Source organism: Lipotes vexillifer, unplaced genomic scaffold (assembly GCF_000442215.2).
Source record: "Lipotes vexillifer unplaced genomic scaffold, Lipotes_vexillifer_v1.1 scaffold491, whole genome shotgun sequence".
NCBI classification, from domain to species: domain Eukaryota; kingdom Metazoa; phylum Chordata; class Mammalia; order Artiodactyla; family Lipotidae; genus Lipotes; species Lipotes vexillifer.
Genome location: NW_006770548.1, coordinates 730,503 through 748,166, shown reverse-complemented (window position 1 = coordinate 748,166; position 17,664 = coordinate 730,503). Strand labels below are relative to the sequence as shown.

At 52.1% G+C, this 17,664-nt stretch overlaps 3 protein-coding genes across 3 annotated transcripts in view; 1 reads left to right on the top strand and 2 right to left on the bottom strand.

Annotated features, from left to right (window-relative positions):
- The window catches only part of SHISA5 (shisa family member 5), a 19,716-nt gene extending 15,454 nt beyond the window's left edge, over positions 1 to 4,262 (top strand). Inside the window, exons 4-6 of the mRNA XM_007446156.1 lie at positions 3,622 to 3,737; positions 3,889 to 4,101; positions 4,183 to 4,262. Of these exons, the coding sequence (XP_007446218.1) occupies positions 3,622 to 3,737; positions 3,889 to 4,101; positions 4,183 to 4,262 (409 nt within the window). The remainder of the gene's footprint in view (positions 1 to 3,621; positions 3,738 to 3,888; positions 4,102 to 4,182) is intronic.
- Positions 4,263 to 5,616: 1,354 nt separating this feature from the next.
- On the bottom strand, positions 5,617 to 6,760 carry TREX1 (three prime repair exonuclease 1). The gene is given in 2 exon segments (XM_007472190.1): positions 5,617 to 6,694; positions 6,696 to 6,760. Coding segments are annotated over 2 exon segments (1,104 nt in total). The 3' UTR covers positions 5,617 to 5,655.
- An 856-nt stretch (positions 6,761 to 7,616) lies between these two features.
- The window catches only part of ATRIP (ATR interacting protein), a 16,504-nt gene continuing 6,456 nt past the window's right edge, over positions 7,617 to 17,664 (bottom strand). Inside the window, 9 exon segments of the mRNA XM_007446155.1 lie at positions 7,617 to 7,762; positions 8,176 to 8,428; positions 8,636 to 8,716; positions 9,170 to 9,261; positions 9,420 to 9,556; positions 14,918 to 15,607; positions 15,797 to 15,926; positions 16,225 to 16,320; positions 17,577 to 17,664. The exon segment at positions 17,577 to 17,664 is cut by the window's right edge and continues 12 nt beyond it. Of these exon segments, the coding sequence (XP_007446217.1) occupies positions 7,695 to 7,762; positions 8,176 to 8,428; positions 8,636 to 8,716; positions 9,170 to 9,261; positions 9,420 to 9,556; positions 14,918 to 15,607; positions 15,797 to 15,926; positions 16,225 to 16,320; positions 17,577 to 17,664 (1,635 nt within the window). The 3' untranslated portion in view covers positions 7,617 to 7,694.

Below are 17,664 nucleotides of genomic sequence, written 5' to 3'. Positions count from 1 at the left end.
CGCTCTTCCTCTGGGTGACTCCTTGGGTTCTCCAAGAACGAGGCACCAGTTCAGAGCACAGTGATGCAGATGAGAACACATCTGCCTGTCATGGCCTGGGCTCCATGCTCCCCATGGTGTGGCCATGTTACCTGTGGGTCTTCCACCCACTCTCCACTTTGGCAGGTGACTCCTGTCCTGCCCTGTTGATGGTCAGTGGCTGGTTCTCTCCCCAGAGCTTCCTTGGTTCCCTGTCATGGTTCTTTTGGGTCCTGATTTCATTGTCCCTTCCTAGCTCCTTTCACTCACAGGATGATCAGGCAGGAATGGTGTGTCTTGAAGCACCCAAGTGGTGGAACTGCTGGCTCCAGGCTCCAGGCAGGTCACTGCTGACCCTCTGCGCTGACTCTGCTGTGATGGTGCAGGGGGAGGGCAGGGAGGTCCACTAGGTGAGGTGTGGGCATCACCAACCTGTGTCAGTTCTCAGCCCTCACTGCGCTCTTTCCGCAGCTCTCTCACCCAGTGTGTCATGGCCGCGTGCTTCCTGGCCAGCGTCGCAGTGAGAGTGCTGATGTCTCAGTTCCAGAGACGGCCCTCTCGGCGTCTGGACTTTGGAAGTCTTTGGCCTCCTAGGGACCGTCCCATTCAGCCCCGCTGCAAGCTCCTTGCCTGGGCTCTTGTTACCCTGGCCTTCTCTCCCTTCCTGCCTAGGCCAACTCTGCCTTCTGAACTTGGCCTTTGGGCTCCTTGATCTGGGAGGTAGCCTCAGCCTTGGGAAGCCCCATTCCTTCCTCTCAGAGTTGTGGTTCCATTAGTGTCGTGGCCTGTTGTGGCCACAGGCCCCTGCCCCACTCTGCAACCACCCCTCAAATATTGCTGTTCCTCAGGGCAATGTGCCTTGCTGTCCTACTAGGTGCTGCCCATGGGGTCCCTGAGTGAATTTATTCATTTGTTAAATACTTATTGAGCACCTCCTGTATGGCCAGTCACTGTAGATACAGTGATGGTCCAGAGTTGGTGCAGTCTGTGCATCCATGAATCCGCAGGCTGGAGGTAAGATGTACATTAGTCAAACGCTCACACAAAGGAGTGTGTGTTTATAAACTGAGGTAGACAAGAATTTGATTTGTAAGAGCACTTATCGAGGAGGCTTACCTCATCTGCATGGTCAGGGAAGGTGTCCCTGAGGAAGTGATGTTTTGAGCTGAGGTCTGAAAAGTGACCAAGAATTAATTGTGTAGGGGTGGGAGGAAGAGAAGAGCAGACGGGGCAGATGGGTGGGAGGAAATGCGTGTGCAAAGGCCCTGAGGTAGGACACAGCATGGTGCTTTCAAAAGCTGAAAAGGAGGGTGATGTGGCTGGAGCGCACAGGAGGGAGGGTGGGAGTCCCAGGCCGCACAAGTTTTATCTTATTTAGACTTCTAATTAAGATTAACATTTGCCTATTGTAAGTGTTACTATCTGATAAGACAAATCCTAGATTTTTTTCCTTTTATTATCAACTATTATATATGTATTTATATATGTATATACACACAGAGAGAGAAAAGTACAGATACACACACACATCACACAAAGTTTAACAAGTGAATTATAAAGCAAATTCCTGTGTGACCCCAGCAGCTACAGGAGCTATACTAGGCTTTCGAGCAGGAGTGACAAGATAAGACCTGACAGGGTGGCCAGGGGGACTTGGGGAGGCATCTGCATCTTCCTGGTGAGGCAGGTTCAGGTTCAGGCAGGTTTGTGGCTTGGAGCATGCGCTGGTGGGAGAGGAGGAGCTGAGGGGACGGGCCGGCCGGCCCCCGGGTCTGCTGGTGGGCTTAGATGGCTGAAGGAGCCCATCGAGGGGACCGCTGGAACAGGGCTGGCCAGCTGAGCTGGGTGGAGTAGGAGCGTGGTTTGGGGACCCTAGGCGGGGCATGTCTTGGACCCCGTGGTAGTGCTCTCCTGGACAGTGGGGTGGAGAAGCTGGGCCTGGGCAGGCAGGGCTGAGGAGGCAGCTCCGGGAAGACAGCCGAGCACTTCCCTCCCCACTCCTGGCCCCAGTGTGGAGCGCAGCTGGGAGCAGCCGGGGCGCCCGCCAGCCGCACTGTGTCTTTAAGAGGCCCCGCATCTCTCCTTCCTGCCTCTGACGTCACGGGTAGGGGAGGGCCGAGGAGATTTGCTTTACTTTTCCTGGAGCGGGGAGGAGATTGAAACCGAGTGGCCTCATGATGGAAAGGGGAAGTCCGGGGGTGCAGGAGGCCCCTAAGTGAAGGTGGAGGCTAACATGGGGTGAGCTTGGGCGCCATACTGTGTGTCAGAGACAGAGACAGAAGAGAGAGAAAGAGAGAGATTAGAGATCCGTGGTGGTGGCCCTACAGTTGAGTGCTATTGATTGCGTGTGAACGTGGGCTTGCGTATCTACATCCCTGGGTCAGTGGAGGGTCTGGGAGGAGCCTGTGGGTGAGGAGCAGTGACAGACTCCTCTGGTTACGCAGGAAGGTACCTCCTGACGGTCCTGTCTTGGGGCCTTGTTCTGGGCCTCACAGTGGCCAATGGCTCCTATTTTACGAATGCAGTCAGGTATTTTGAGTCTGGAGTGTGAAGGGTCTGTCCTTAGTCTGTCCCAAAGCTGTGTGCCGGGCCTTGCTGAGCTTGTGCTGCCCATCTGGGCTGTGAGATGGAAGACCCTCCACCCAAGGCGGGGCGAAGGGGGGTGCCCAGCCTTCCCCCAGGCCTCAGGGGAGGCGAATGCCTAAAGCTCACCAAGCCCCTTCCACATTTTGATGTGCTTGGTGCAGTTGCCTTTTACTGGCACACTGCTTGGCCTCGGGGAACAGGGGAGGACAGCTTGGGGCTGTGGCTGTGCCCCTGAAGGTCAGCTTTGGTGAACTTCCCACCCACGGCCTGCGTTCTCGGGGCGCGGGCTCTCCACTTGGTCCTGGTCCTTGCTGAGGGGCCTGCGTGGGCAGGAAGGCGGCCTCTTCCAGAAGGCAGGGCCCCTCCAGCCCCGCCTGGCTCTTAGTTTACCCACCTGCCCTTCTGGTCAGAGCGAGGGTGTATGTGGACACCTGGCACAGTGCTTGGCACCCAGTAAGCTCACTGTCACTCTGGGGGCCAGCAGCCCTACCCTGGGCTCGCTGCGTGCCTGTCTTCACTGTCCTGGCCACACCAGCCTCCCCTTTCCTGGAACTTCTCCCCGTTTTCGTTACCTGTGCTTCCTGAGTCATTTTCCCTCAACACCTGCCTCTTCTAATAATCTGTGGTCTCCCAGAGGCCATGAGTTGGTCTGTCTCGCCCACCTCTGAGTTTTGGTTCAAGCCACACAGTGCCTGGCTTGTGGCGTGTACTTGATGGGCATCTGCTGCTGGCTCGGTGGGGTAGACAAGATGTGTGTATGGGGGAGGCACCTGAAGAACTCTCTCCCATGCTCCTTAGAGTGTGGCCAGTCCTCACCTGGACTCTCAGGAAACCCCATTTTACACTTGAGCAAACACCTGAGGCTGAAACAGATTCAAGCTACATACCCCAGAGGTTGCTCTGTGTTGCCCAGAGTCTCCTCTGGCAAGGGGGGTGCACCTTGGGAATGGGTGTGGTGTGGACTGCTGGTCCTAGATAGGGGAGAGAGGCCCTGGGCCTTGACTGGCTTTTTGGCAGGTTTGGAACAACTGTGGCCGTCGGACTGACCATCTTTGTGCTCTCCGTTGTCACCATCATCATCTGCTTCACCTGCTCCTGCTGCTATTTGTACAAGATGTGCCGCCGACCGCGTCGTAAGCATCTCCAGCCCACCTGCCCCACTGTGACCCCTTGTGTGAGGGTGCCGACCCCAGGTGGTGGGCGTGGTTTACCAGGGGCCTGATGGAGCTGAGCTGGAGGGAGGGGTGGCAGGCCTGAGGGTCCTAACTGGTACTCTCTTTTCAGCGGTCGTGACTACCACCACGGCCACCACAGTAGTGCACACCCCTTACTCGCAAGCTCCAAGTGTGCCGCCCAGCTACCCTGGACCAGCGTACCAGGGCTACCACTCCATGCCCCCCCAGCCAGGGATGCCAGCAGCGCCGTACCCCACGCAGTACCCACCACCCTACCTGGCCCAGCCCATGGGCCCCCCTGCCTACCATGAGACAGTGGCTGGTGAGTACCCCTACTGATTCCAACTGTGCCAGACCCCCTGCAGCCATGCCGACGGCCAACCAGTGTCCTCTCTATTTTCAGGAGGTGCAGCCATGCCCTACCCTGCCAGCCAGCCTCCTTACAATCCAGCGTACATGGACCCCCCGAAGGCGGCCCCCTGAGCACAGCCTTGCATCTCTGGCTGCCACTTGATCTGTCATGTGTGTGTGAATGGGTATGCAGGCACGGTCCTTTTCTCCCTGTGTGTGGTATGTGTGTCCTGTTTGTACACGAGGCTTCTTGTGATGCCAATGAGGGGCTGGGAACAATTCTTGCCAGAGTTGCTGGGACCACACTTCGTTGCCTTCCTCACTCGAAATTATGCTTCCTGAAATCTCAAGCAAAATTCAAAGAACAGTTCTTTTCTAGACCACCCCAGGGAGAGCAAGTGGGGCTTGTCACACTAGGATAGTACAGACTTTTGCCGGCGGGATGCACATGTGTTCCAGTTTCTGCAGAATGGCTAGCCATTGCTCAAGGCCATGGCTTGTCCCCAGGCTTGTCTTTGAAGAACCTGAGGATGATGCAGGCAGGTGGGTGAGGCTTGGGAACTGGCTACAGGTGGGTCTCAACCATTACCCATAGCTCCCTGAGCCTGTGCCATGCCCAGTGGAGGGTGGGCAGCTTCCTGATATCAAAACACCTCAGGCAGAACCCCACCCTCCCCTGAGAGCTGTCTGCCTGGTCTGTGTTCTTGCATCCTTCCTAAGACCACCTGGAGGGCCACATTTACCCTCGGTTCTGGCTGCCCTGGTTGGCTCTGGCCGCCACCTTAAGTGGGCAGGGTGGCCTCTGTCCACCTACACACTCAGGTGTCCTCCCTGCAGTGTTTTTGTTTTACTTTTAGCTAAGTATTTTGCCTGTTTTCTGTTTCAAAATGTGTGTAATAGTTGCTGTGAGGCTGAAACCCCTGGGTCCTGGAGGAAAATTGCCCCGGAGAGCAGAGGAACTCTGATGTCTGATAGTCCCTGCTTCCCCAGCGCCAGCCTCACAGGCTTTCCAGCTCCAGTACCCCAGGCCACAGTTTGTCTCGGCAGTGGGGACGCCTGGGCCAAGGTGTCATCTGGACCAAAGGTGGAGGGGACCCTTGGTGGCTGCTCTTGGCCCAGACACATACCTCGCTGTTCCCTATCCCTCCGTTAACGTCTCACCACATAGTAGCTTTGTACCTGTTGATGTGTTTTGGAGTCTAGGGTCTGCACCCTTGTTTATAATAAATCCAACTATTTGGAGCTGCTGTCTCCTTTCTTGGCTGCTGGGATTGGGTTTTAGGCTAGGTATCATTTCCATCCAGTATTTGAAGTTCCTTGTTTTCCCTACTTTTATTGGGCTCAGACGTCTGACCATCCTGCTAGGGTGGGTGATGGACAAAGACTGCCACTTCCTGTGCCCCCGGCCCCAGGTGTCTCAGTGTGGGCAGACGTGCGGGAGGCTCTCAGGCTGCCACGGTGGGTAGAGGTGAGTGATCACTCGGTGCTGTGGAGGGTCTTTATTAGTCAGAATTTCCTTCTTGGCCTACTGCCCGGGTATGGCCAAGGACAGCCTATACAGCGTGGCTACTGCTAGGGTCAGGAAGGCCAGCAGGCCCAGTGGGGCCAGCAGTCCCTCCCTGGGTGGGGCTCCAGGGCTCTTCACTGGGGAAAGGGGCTTAGGGTTCCTGTTTCCACCACGGTTGGGGCTGGTGCCCCTGGCTCTGGCCAGGGGTACAGTGGCCGTAGCAGCAGATAGCCTTGGGCTGGTTCCAGTCAAGGCTGTGACCATGTACATCGGCTTGACGGTGCTGAAGGGCCTGGCGTGAGCATCTACCCACCGCAGCAGGGCCTGTGGCCTCCACTGACAGATGCTGAGCAGGGCTAGGACGTCACCCTCGGCTGTGTGTGAGTCTGGTGGGGCCTGCCCGTACAGGCGCATGTAGATGCTGCCCAGGCTGTAGCTCTTCCTTGGGCCATGCTCTGAGGGGCTGTCAGCTTGCTCCAGGGCCTTCAGGGCAGCAATGCTATCCACACAGAAGGCGCCCTCCAGAGCACTGGCAAGGCCCAGCACAGCCAGCTCTGCCTGGAGCAGGGGGAAGTCGTAGCGGTCACCGTTGTGTGCCACGAGGCACCAGGGCTGTGGTTGGCGCTGCAGGAAGGCTCGGAGCATGTTGGCCAGGTTGGCATCGAAGCATTGACGCCCGTGTGCAGCCAGCACAGCTGTGCTCAGGCCTGTGATCTCACTGGCTGCAGGGCTACAGGCCTTCCCCGGAGCCACGCACAGGGAGAGCTTGTCCAGCACCCGGGGTGGTGGGGGCACTGTTGAAGGAGGCCCCTGAGGGGTGGGAAGTCTCTCCAGGGCCCATCTGTGGATGGCCAGCAGGCATAGCTCTGTGACCTTGGGCTGGGAGAAGGGCAGGCCAGTGGCCTCCAGGTCCAAGAAGATGAGGGTCTGCACAGGACCCGGGGGCAAGGCCTGCGAGCCCATGCTGGGTATCTGCCGCTGCGCCTGTGGAGGAGCGTGGGGTGGGTGGTGGGTGTGTGAGTGCCCAGTGATAAGAGGTAAGGCAAGTGGGGTGGGGTGGGCAGGAGCACCCCTCTGGCCTTCCCTGCACGGGCAGGCACTGTTGCTGAGCTCCAGGACCCATTTCCAGGGCAGGAAGCCAGGGAGGGTGGGGTGGCTTTCTTAGTGGGACCAGCACACTGTTTTCTGTTCAGGGGAAGGCTTGGCTCCTCCCCCTAGTGCCCGCTTAGTCCGGTGAGGGTTGGTGGGTCAGGTACCCATGGCCCTCCCGCCCTACCCCCTCCCGCCCTACCCCCTCCCCTCGGGGGTCCTCACTTACCGAGTAGCAGCAGGCAGCAATGACTCAGGGTGCACGCTCTCCAGCTGGTTCTTGCTGCTGGCAGCAGTGGCGGGAAGTGAAACTCAGCCTGAGCCCGCCCAGCGGCTGGTGTGAGCAAGGCCCGCCCCACTTGTCAGCCTGCCTGGGCTGTCCCTCCTGCCAACACCTGTCCCTCCCCAGGCACCCACAGTGCTATCCCCAAAGGCCTTCTCAGACCTCTTGCTGTGGGCCTGCCGGCTGGCACAACACACCAGGGCCCTCACGCCCTCACACCGGGAGGACAGCGCTATGGGGCAGGCTAGCTCCAGGACTTGGGCCTGCTGGGAGCCCCTGCCGTGGCCATTTTGCACCCACCCCTTGGCCCCATTTTCCCAGGCCTCCCTGGTTTAGGCCTGGGCTGAGGGCCACCTTCTTCCCTGCCACACAATGGTTTCTTCCCATGGCCTCAGGCGAAAGTGATGACTCCGGACAATTCCACAGGCAGGGCAGGGCAGGGCAGGGCTCCTTCCTCAAAGCAGATTCATTACCATGGGGCTGCTGGCCAGGAACAGGAAGAAGGATCTCAGCCTTCCCTGGGTTCCCCCTCCTGCTCTGTCCCTCCCACTTAGCCGACACAGATCAGACTCAGGAAACATAAGGCTGGCCTTTTCTTTAACAGCCTGTCACTGCTTTTAATCAGGGGATGAGGTAAGGAAAGTCGTGGTGTTGGTGCCACCATGTGGCTCGATGCTCACAGGCCTCAGCCACAGTCCATCTCGGGGTCGTCCACATCAGCCTCCGCGGCACAGAGATCATCCAGGGCTGCCTCTGAGCCAAAAACAAGAGGGTTCTGTGGTGAAGTCCTGCCTGAAGGTGCTGGGACTGGGGGAGGTCCCACCTTTCCTCCCCACCAGGCCCACAGGAACTAGGCAGTCCCTTCCACGCCCAGGCCTTGCTCCCTCAGCTACTGCAAGCAAAATAATACAAAGGCAATTCAGACAGGGATGTTTCTGGAAAAGCCGTGGCTCTGCCAGGCCGACTCAGTAGGTATGAGTAAAAGGCAGGCTGATATGCTGAGAGAAGAACCGGACAGGGAAGAAAAAAAAATGGCCCCTGTGCCGGCAAAGGCTGTGTGGATGGAGTGTTGCTGACCTAAGGCCAGGTCGTCTGATTTGTCCATGAACTTCAGGGCAAACTCCACATGTGGGCTGGGGCAGGGAGGGGCCCTCCTGCAGGCTCACCTTCACAGCCTGTCACGTCAGGAAGCCCTCGAATCAGCATGCTGACCCCTGGCATCACCTGGTCGTACTGATGCAGGACCTCCACGCAGTGCACAGTGAAAAGCTTGTCCTTTTGGGACAGACTGTGCAGCAGCAGCACTGTATCTCGCAGACACCGCACCGTCCGCTTCTGCTGGTCAGTCCTCGGGGGCCCCCCTGCCCTCCGCACAGTCAGCCACTGTCTGTGCAGCATCACCGTGAGTGCTCTGACCACCTGAGGGAGGGCGCAGGCTGAGGTCTGGTCAGGTGGTCCCTGCACCCTGACAACCTGCTTAGCTGGGCAGCATCTTTCCTAGCCACCCGGGTGAGGAAGGTTCTGAGCAGTGGCACCAGGGTCTAGCCCTGGTGAAGGAGCATGGGATGCTTTCACAGGGCCCTGTCATCCACCAGCAGAGCTGCCCTGCCTGCCCCCGGCACTCACCTCCACGTTGCACTGGCAGCTGGAACCAGTGACTGGGGAGGAGGGGCTCTGCACAGCAAGCTTAGCCAGGAGCCACACAGCCTAGAACAAGAACAGACTGTCCCATCCATGGCACAGTGAGGCCCTGGTCACAGTGAGGGCTTTCTCAGCCTTCTACAAGAGCTCCAGTTGCCTCAGCAACTGCTTGTCTGCACTAATGGGATCCAAGAGGTGGTAGTGTTTTGGGACCTTCCCAGGAGACACTCAGGACCAACACCTGTGTCTCACCACTGACCCACCTTCCTCCGTGCCCACCTCCAGCCACCAGGCAACCTTGCCAAGTCCCAGGATACCCTGGGCTCCAACTGTACTGTATCTGTGTAGTATGGAGCCCCCCAATGAGTTTACCTTGCTAGTGGCTCAACGCGTTACCAAAATGAATTAAAGCTTCCTTTAATTCCCAGAGGAAGGAGAAGAGTGGCTCTTACGTGCGGTGGGGTGCGGTGGGGTGCGGTGGGGTGGTGAGCAGCACAAAAGGGGCTCTGGTGTCTTTACCTCTTGTTCCAGCTGAAGCCACTGTGTCTCCGAGGCGGCTTTGTCAGGCCTTGATGTGATGTACATGTACAGAAGCAGCAGGAGGCAGCCTTCTGGAAAGGACACACCACCTCTCACTCAGGATCCGCCTTCTCACCCAGTGCCTGAGGTGAAAGCTGCAGAAGCCCTCAGGAGGCCCTGGACCTGCCCCTGCCACCACCCTTCCCTCCAAGCTGCAGGAGTCCAGATGCGTGCCCCCGGCCTGCTTTACCCGGGTGGGAGCAGAGCTGAGGTGCAAGCTTCTCATGGTCCACCAGGAGGGACAGGAGCTCAATAGTCAGCAGCACACTAGGCAGGGGTGTCTCTGGGCGCAGGCACCGTGGCAGCACCCGGAACACACACTGGAACCTGAAACACAGGGCCCCAGAGAGACGTGACACCTCCAACCCAATCCCATAACTCACCCTCACCTTTCACGGTAGGCAACAGGAAATTGAAGAGGCCAGTAAAAAGGAGACTCGATTCAGACAGACCTGAGTTCAGATGCCACCCTACTTGCTGATACTTGTTTCAGGTGAACGAGTGGGTACTACCCTTCACTGTGGGACTGCTGTGAGGGACAGGGCCTATCATCCCTTAGAGATGACAGGCCCTTAACTGGCACAGTGCCACCCAGCAAATACGAGGTGCCCCCCTGGACCTCGGGTGCCGGCCCCCACACTACTCTTGGGCTCCTTCCTGCCTCTGCTCCCAAACAGGGAGGCAGGTTCAACTTGAGTGTGAGAAATGTCCTGTGCCCACCACCAGAGGACTGGCCAGGCATCAGCAGCAACAATGTGGACTTGGCTATGGTTGGATCTTATGAGACCATTCGCTGGGCAAGGAAGACTTCATTTTCCCCACTTGTCGGGAAACACCAGCTCCTCTGCCGCCACGTATGAGAAGGTATGCACTCAGGGTGTGCATGGTGAGGGGCTTGGGCACTCTCGCCCTGGTCTTGGGGGCAAAGGGATGGCGCATTCATTACCAAGGAACTGAGTCCAAAGACAAGCACTGCTTTTTGCTCAACCCACACAGCCTTGTGGGTGGGGGGAGGGGCAGTTCTGCGGGTATGTCCCTTTTCATGAACACGGCACCGAGGGTTAAGAATATTCCTTGTACACCATTAGGAAGCAAGGTCTTTTTGGGGCGAACTCATTTTAGAGCAAATCCTGTATGAGAGACAAGCTGAATGTTTCTAGTCACCAGGGAGTGTGGAACTTTGTGGGAAACTGGAATTTAACCAGTTACTACCTAATTTCATTATTAGGCCAGAAGTGTCCCCTGAAACTAAAAAAATCCATCTTTATATACAACACAGTGGTTTCCAAATTATTTTTGACAGCATCAGAGCCGCCTTTTTAAATGAAAATTTTTTTTTTTGCACAGCCCCTAAATGCACAATAAATAAGTCATGCTTCCTTGGTTGAGCTGGGGATGAGAACTTTTTGTTCAAAAGCGCCTGCCATGCCAGTACCTGGGGAGCTACGCTGGACCTACCCCTAAAACAGATGCAGTGGGAAGACAAGAGTCTGAGGGGATGATGTGCCCTCAAGCCTGGGTGGGCAGTGGTGCCTTTCATAGGAGATCACAGCCTGCCTGGCTGCTCATGTTGTATTGTATACTGCTATGGAGCCTTGGTAGCACCTGTCCCTGGCTTTTACTTCAAGGTGAACAAGAAGATGTGTGGTAATGGGGTTCAGCCTGCAAGCATGAAGGAATTCAGAGAAGCACTGTGTGGGAGGTGGCATCAGACAGTGATCAAGAACAATGATTCAGGAGCCTAACTGGCTGATCTAGCATACTCCCTCTGGGGTTTTCAGACAAGTTTCCCTACCTTAACATGGGGTTTATTCATTCAACAAACACTGAGTGCTCACAGTGAGTCAAGCTCTGTACTGGGCGTGAAGACAACAGGGCTCTGAGGGTGCCATCCAAGCTAGTGAACAGAAGGCATCTGTGTCTGGCCTGCAGTAAGCACCCATTAAATGGCTGTTTTTTGATGTTATTGTGGACAAGCTCAACAGGAACAGAATGATGATATATCTACCAAGAGAACTGCTAAAAATGTGGTTCCTGGAATTCATTCATTAAAAAAATAAGAAACAGGGATGCAAAGATTTTTCAATATCCACATATCAATCAATGTGATATACCACATTAACAAACTGAAGAATAAAAGCCATGTGATCATCTCAATAGATGCAGAAAAAGCTTTTGACAAAGTTCAACATCCATTTAAGAGAAAAACTCCAGAAAGTAGGCAAAGAGGGGAACATACCTCAACATAATGAAGGCCATATATGAAAAACCCACAGCTAACATCATACTCATTGGTAGGGACTTTCCTGGTGGTCCAGTGGTAAAAAATCCACCTTCCAAAGCAGGGGATGCAGGTTCGATCCCTCGTCGGGGAACTAAGATCCCACGTGCCTCGGGGCAAGTAAGCTTGTATGCCTCAGAGAGCCCACATGCTGCAAACTACAGAGCCCACACACTCTGGAGCCTGCACGCACAACTAGAGAAGAGAAAACCCACATGCCGCAACTAGAGAGAAGCCCACATGCCACAATGAAGAGACCATGCGTTGCAACTAAAGATCCTGCATGCCTCAACGAAGATCTCACATACCACAACTAAGACCCAATGCAAAAAAAAAAAAAAAAAAAGACCCAATGCAGCCCAAATAAATAAATAAATAAATAAAATTCAAAAACATCATACTCATTGGTGAGAAGCTGAAAGCATTTCCTCTAAGATCAGGAAGAAGACAAGGATGAGCACTCTCACCACTTTTATTCAACATAGTTTTGGAAGTCCTAACCACAGCAATCAGAAGAAAAAGAAAGAAAAAGGAATCCAGATTGGCAAGGAAGAAATAAAATTGTCACTGTCTGCAGATGACATTATACTATACATAAATCCTACAGATGCCACCAGAAAACTACTAGAGCTCATCAATGAATTTGGTAAAGTTGCAGGATACAAAATTAATATACGGAAATCTGTTCCATTTCTATACACTAGCAATGAGCTATCAGAAAGAGAAATTAAGGAAACAATCCCATTTACCATCGCATTTAAAAGAATAAAACACCTAAGAATAAACCTACCTAAGGATGCAAAAGGCCTGTACTCCAAAAACTGTAAGACACTGATGAAAGGAATTAAAGACGACATAAACAGAAAGATATACCCTGTTCTTGGATTGGAAGAATCAATACTGTCAGAATGGCTATACTACCCAAGGCAATCTACAGATTAAGTGCAATTGTTATCAAGTTACCAATGGCATTTTTCACAGAACCTAGAATAAAATTTTAAATTTATATGGAAACATGAAAGACCCTGAAACAGCCAAAATAATCTTGAAAAAGAAGAAAAGAGCTGGAGGAATCATACTCCCTGACTTCAGACTATACTACAAAGCTACAGTAGTCAAAACAGTATGGTACTGGTGCAAAAACAGACACATAGATCAACGGAACTGAATAGAGAGCCCAGAAATAAACCTACATACCTAAGGTCATTTAATCTGTAACAAAGGAGGCAAGACTATACAGTGGAGAAAAGACAGTCTCTTCAATAAGTGGTGCTGGGAAAACTGGACAGCTACTTGTAAGACGATGAAATTAGAACATTCTCTAACACCATATACAGAAATAAACTCAAAATGGATTAAAGACCTAAAGGGAAGACCAGCTACTATCAAACTCCTAGTGGAAAACATAGGCAGAACACTCTTTGACATAAATAGCAGCAAATTTTTTTTTTTTTTGGATCCATCTCCTAAAGCAAAAATAAACAAATGGGACCTAATTAAATTTAAAACCTTTTGCACAACAAAGGAAACCATCGACAAAATGAAAACACAACCTGTTGAATGGGAGAAGATAACTGCAAATGATATGACCGATAAGGGGTTAATATCCAACATATACAAATAGCTCATACAACTCAACATCAAACAAACAACCCAATCAAAAAACGGGCAGAACTGAAAAGACATTTTTCCAGAGAGGACATCCAGATGGCCAAAAGGCACATGAAAAGATGCTCAATATCACTCATCATCAGGGAAATGCAAATCAAAACTACAATGAGATATCACCTCACACCACTCAGAATGGCTATCATCAAAAAGAACACAACAAATGTGAAGAAAAGGGAACCATCCTACACTGTTGGCGGAATGTAAATTGGTGCAGCCACTGTGGAAAACAATATAGGGGTTTCTCAAAAAATTAAAAGTAGAAGTACCATGTGACCCAGCAATTCCACTCCTGGGTATATATCTGAAAAAAACCAAAAACACTACTTTGAAAAGAAACATGCACCCCAATGTTCATAGCAGCATCATCTACAATTGCCAAGGTATGGAAGCAACCTAAGTGTCCATCAACAGATGAATGGATAAAGAAGATGTGGTACATGTACACACACACACACACACACACACACACACACACACACACGAATACTCAGCCATAAAAAAGAACAACATTTTGCCATTTGCAGCAACATGGATGGCCTCGGAGGGCATTATGCTAAGTGAAATAAGTCAGACAGAAAGGCAAGTATGATATCGTATGTGGAATCTAAAAAATACAGCAAACTAGTGAACAAAACAAAAAAGAAACAGGCTCACAGACACAGAAAACTAGTGGTTACCAGTGGGGAGAGGGAAGGGAGGAAGGGCAATATAGGGGTAGGGGATTTAAAAAAAGCATTGTTATGGGATTATATGAAATCGTGTGTGAAACTTTTGGAAACTGTAAAGCACTACGGAATTAAAAAAAAGGAAAGAGAAGACTCAAAAATAATAATAATAATAATAATAAAAAAGAAGCCATCAGCCACCATGAGCTGGGCCCCCTGCCAGGCACCTGGGTGATGGTAACGCGCCTACCTTGCTGCTCACACTACTCTGCAGTACACTGTGTCTAGCTCTAAGCACCACCTTTAGGACGCACCAGACAAGCCAGAATATATTCATATGGAAACCAGGATCCAGAAGTGTTTTTAGCAAACAGGTATTCTGAGTTCAGAAACAAAAAGGCTTAAGATACATTCAACAGAGGAACTGGCCTCTTGGTGGAATGCTGAGGGGGAGATGGGATTACAGGACGAGGGGACTGGCTGGGTGGTGTTTACCTTCCCAGTGTTGAGGGTCTGGAATCCCAAGCTAGGAATTTATGACAACAGTGTTCCGCAACAAACCTTAAGAAGAGCAAGTAACCTGTGGATCATGCCAGTGGTGGACACCATGATGATGGGCAGATGCTCAGCAAGGTCAGCTTGTAGCTGCAGACCCTCTGCACACCCTCTGCTTCTTCAGGGAACCCCACCAAACTAAACTTCAATGTGGCTGTGAAATCTGGTCTTCACCTGATCCATGTCCCAGGTTCAAAGGCCTCTTGGTTCAGCCTTTGTCTGTTTCGGGGGCAGGACACTCTTCCATAGTGACTAGCAGCCTTCTTTTATCACATGTGTCTTTCGCTTACCTACTATCCAGAGACAGAACTAAGCCAAATAAACCACTTCCTTGGTTCTTCTAACTCCTGGCCCCACTTTCCATCACTTCAGAACTCTAGCTAAGAACCTAAACCAAGGCTTAGAGCTGAGCAGTGTGGACGAGTCAAGATGGGAACAAGTACAGGGGCCACAGGACAGACCTCAAGAGGCCGGGTAAGACCCACAAGGAATCATGACTCCCATGCTGCGTTATACCTGGGCAGGAAATCAAAGGAAGCATTTTCAGCTAATTTCACCAAAACCTTAAGGCACTGGCTGAGGACACTGGCTTTAAGGTGACCTGTTGCTGCAGAAGAGAAAGCCAAAAGTTGAAGAAGCATCTTCAATAGTGGATGCTGGCCTTGGTCACCGGCAAGCCCCCCTGGGGCTGAGGTCACATCCCCACGACCATGTCCGTCAACCAGGCTCTGGTCTCCTTCCCTAGCAGCAGAATCAGCGCCTGCTCCTGATAGTAACAGGCAAATGACTGCTCCGCTGTGGCACACCAGGTGCTGAAGAACGCTTAGTGAAGCCACAGAGAAGCCTTCCAGGTTGTAAAGTGAGTCCTCGGGGCTGGCCTCTACCCCAGAGCTCACACAGGAGGGATGTGTCGGTGAGTCCGCAGGCGCTCCGCTTCTCTTGGCTGCTGCCAAATCCTGCAGAGCCTGGCAGTATAAGCCGATAAAGAACTGTACCAGGGGGAGGAGGTGCACAGCTCCAGGAAGCTGGCAGAGTGGGAAGGCCCTTCCGCCTCCCTCTGCTGGGTCTCTGTCACAGGAGCCTTCATTCCTGGCCACCAGATTCAGTCCAGTAAGTGCCAGGTTCTGTGCTTCTCTCAGGGCCAAGAGGGGAAATGACCCATCACAAGAACCTGTGGTCCTCAGGCTTGAAATCCCAGTCAAGGTACTAGCAACAGACACAAAAGAAAACACACAAGTGTGAGAGGGAGATAAGGTCAAGGGACCCAAACAACCTGCCTGCTAAATTCTCTAGTTTTCCTGCCTAGAGCAGACCTCCTAGGTCGGTCAGGACCAGATAGGGACTTGCTTCCTGGAAACTTCTTCCAAACAAGCTTTTAAGGAGTCTTATGCTTACCTGCCAATCCCAGGTAGCTGGAACAGCGTGCCGGTAGGAGCCTCAGAACAACTGCTCAGGAGGTGGCACAGACCTAGGGATGACCCTGGGATCAAAGGCTGCTTCAGGAGAAGGTTTATCAAAATGGAGCCTGCAGAAGACAAGGTGGCTGTAGAAGGTTCTGACATGAGAGTGCTTTTCTATGATGCCAACTATCCTCTAAACTGCCACTAAGTTCCCTTGAGACGCCTGTGGGTACATGCTCTTGGCCCCTTCCATTTTATAGTCTTCTGCTTAAGCCACAGAATACTACTCCCTTGAACCCTCTAAAGCACTGCCTGGGGTGCTGATTGAGCCCAGGACAGTTCCCTAGGCAATTCCACTGCAGCATCACAGAGGATGATCGGACCCAGGAAGGCCTCCTGCAGAAGGAGCAGGCATTCTGGTACCTTGAGTGTTTGATCTCTGCATCCAGCTGTCAATAAGCCTTTTCTGGGACTGTTCTTGCTTTATCGGGTCATCTCCCAGACTGTGGGTCTTATTCTCTGAATAACAGATAATATGTTAATCAAAACTGGAACACAAAAGCACAAGTGTATCAGAAACTCTTAAATGTAATGAGTTTAAAACATACATTGTTCTACTTCTTCAACTTTGGATCAAAACAAGAGCCAAAGCAACTCAAGAACCTTCACATCTTTGCCTTCCTCATATAAAACAGGAACTTGCATAAGGAAAGGAAAGGAAAAGAAAATTAAATTGTTTGCCCCACTTCAAAATCAGGCAATAACATAAAAGCATTTTATATGATTCTTATTATGTGCCAGACACTGTTCTAAGAGCTTTATACATGCTAGCTCTCTTGTTCCTCACAGCAACCCAACCAGGAGGTGTTATCATTGGCTCTGTTTTACATATGGGAAAACTGAGGCACAGAGGTTAAGGGACTTGCTCAAATCATACAAGCCAGTAAGCAGTGTGACTGGGACTCTCGGCCAGGCTGGTGGGCTCCACTGCCTGCTCATAACACTACCCGATAACCGCTCCTGAAGTTGCTAAATGTCAAAAATGTTAGTAGCTGTAGTTCTCAGGGGTGGCGTGATGCTAATGACTTGAAAGGGTTGCTGGTAGGAGAAAGGCAATGTATCTGAATTGTAAGATAAACTGGCATAGCACAATCTCAGAGTGAAAACCTACTAATGCTAGATTGTCTCTCTAGAAAGCAGTAGCATTCCCTCAGTCTGGACTCAGCTGGGCGATGAAAGAAGCACATGTTCCTGCATACTAGCTGTGTTTTTGGCATGGCAATGGATGCTGACTGGAGGTTTTAAAATATGCCATAAACTCTTTGACACACTTCTCCTCAAAGGGTGCAGCCTAGTTTTCTTCCCCTTGAACATGGCCCAGACTCAATGACTCACTTCTAACAAACAGAATGTGGCGGAAGTGATGCTATGTGACTTTTGAGGCTAGGCCATAAAAAGGATAGCTTCCACCTATCTCTCTGGGTTTGCTAGCTCTAGAGGAAGCCATCTACCAGGTTATGAGATCAGCCAAGTAGCCCTGTGGAAAGGCCCACATGTGGAAAGGAATTCCACTGCCAGACATGTGAGTGAGCCACCTTGAAATAGATCCTCTAGCCCCCTACAAGCCTTCAGTGCCCACAGAGACAAACCATCCCCACTGTGCTGTCAGAACTGCTGACCCACAGAAATGAGGAGAAAATAAATACTCAAATGTTTCAAGGCTCAAGTCTGAGTAGTCTGATAAAGAGCAATAGATGATGGATAGACTGACTTACCCTCTTTGCCCATCAGGGACTTATATCCTGGATCGGTCTGGCAGGGGTGGGGAAGGGACATGTTAGCACTAAAAGACTCCTTTGTAGG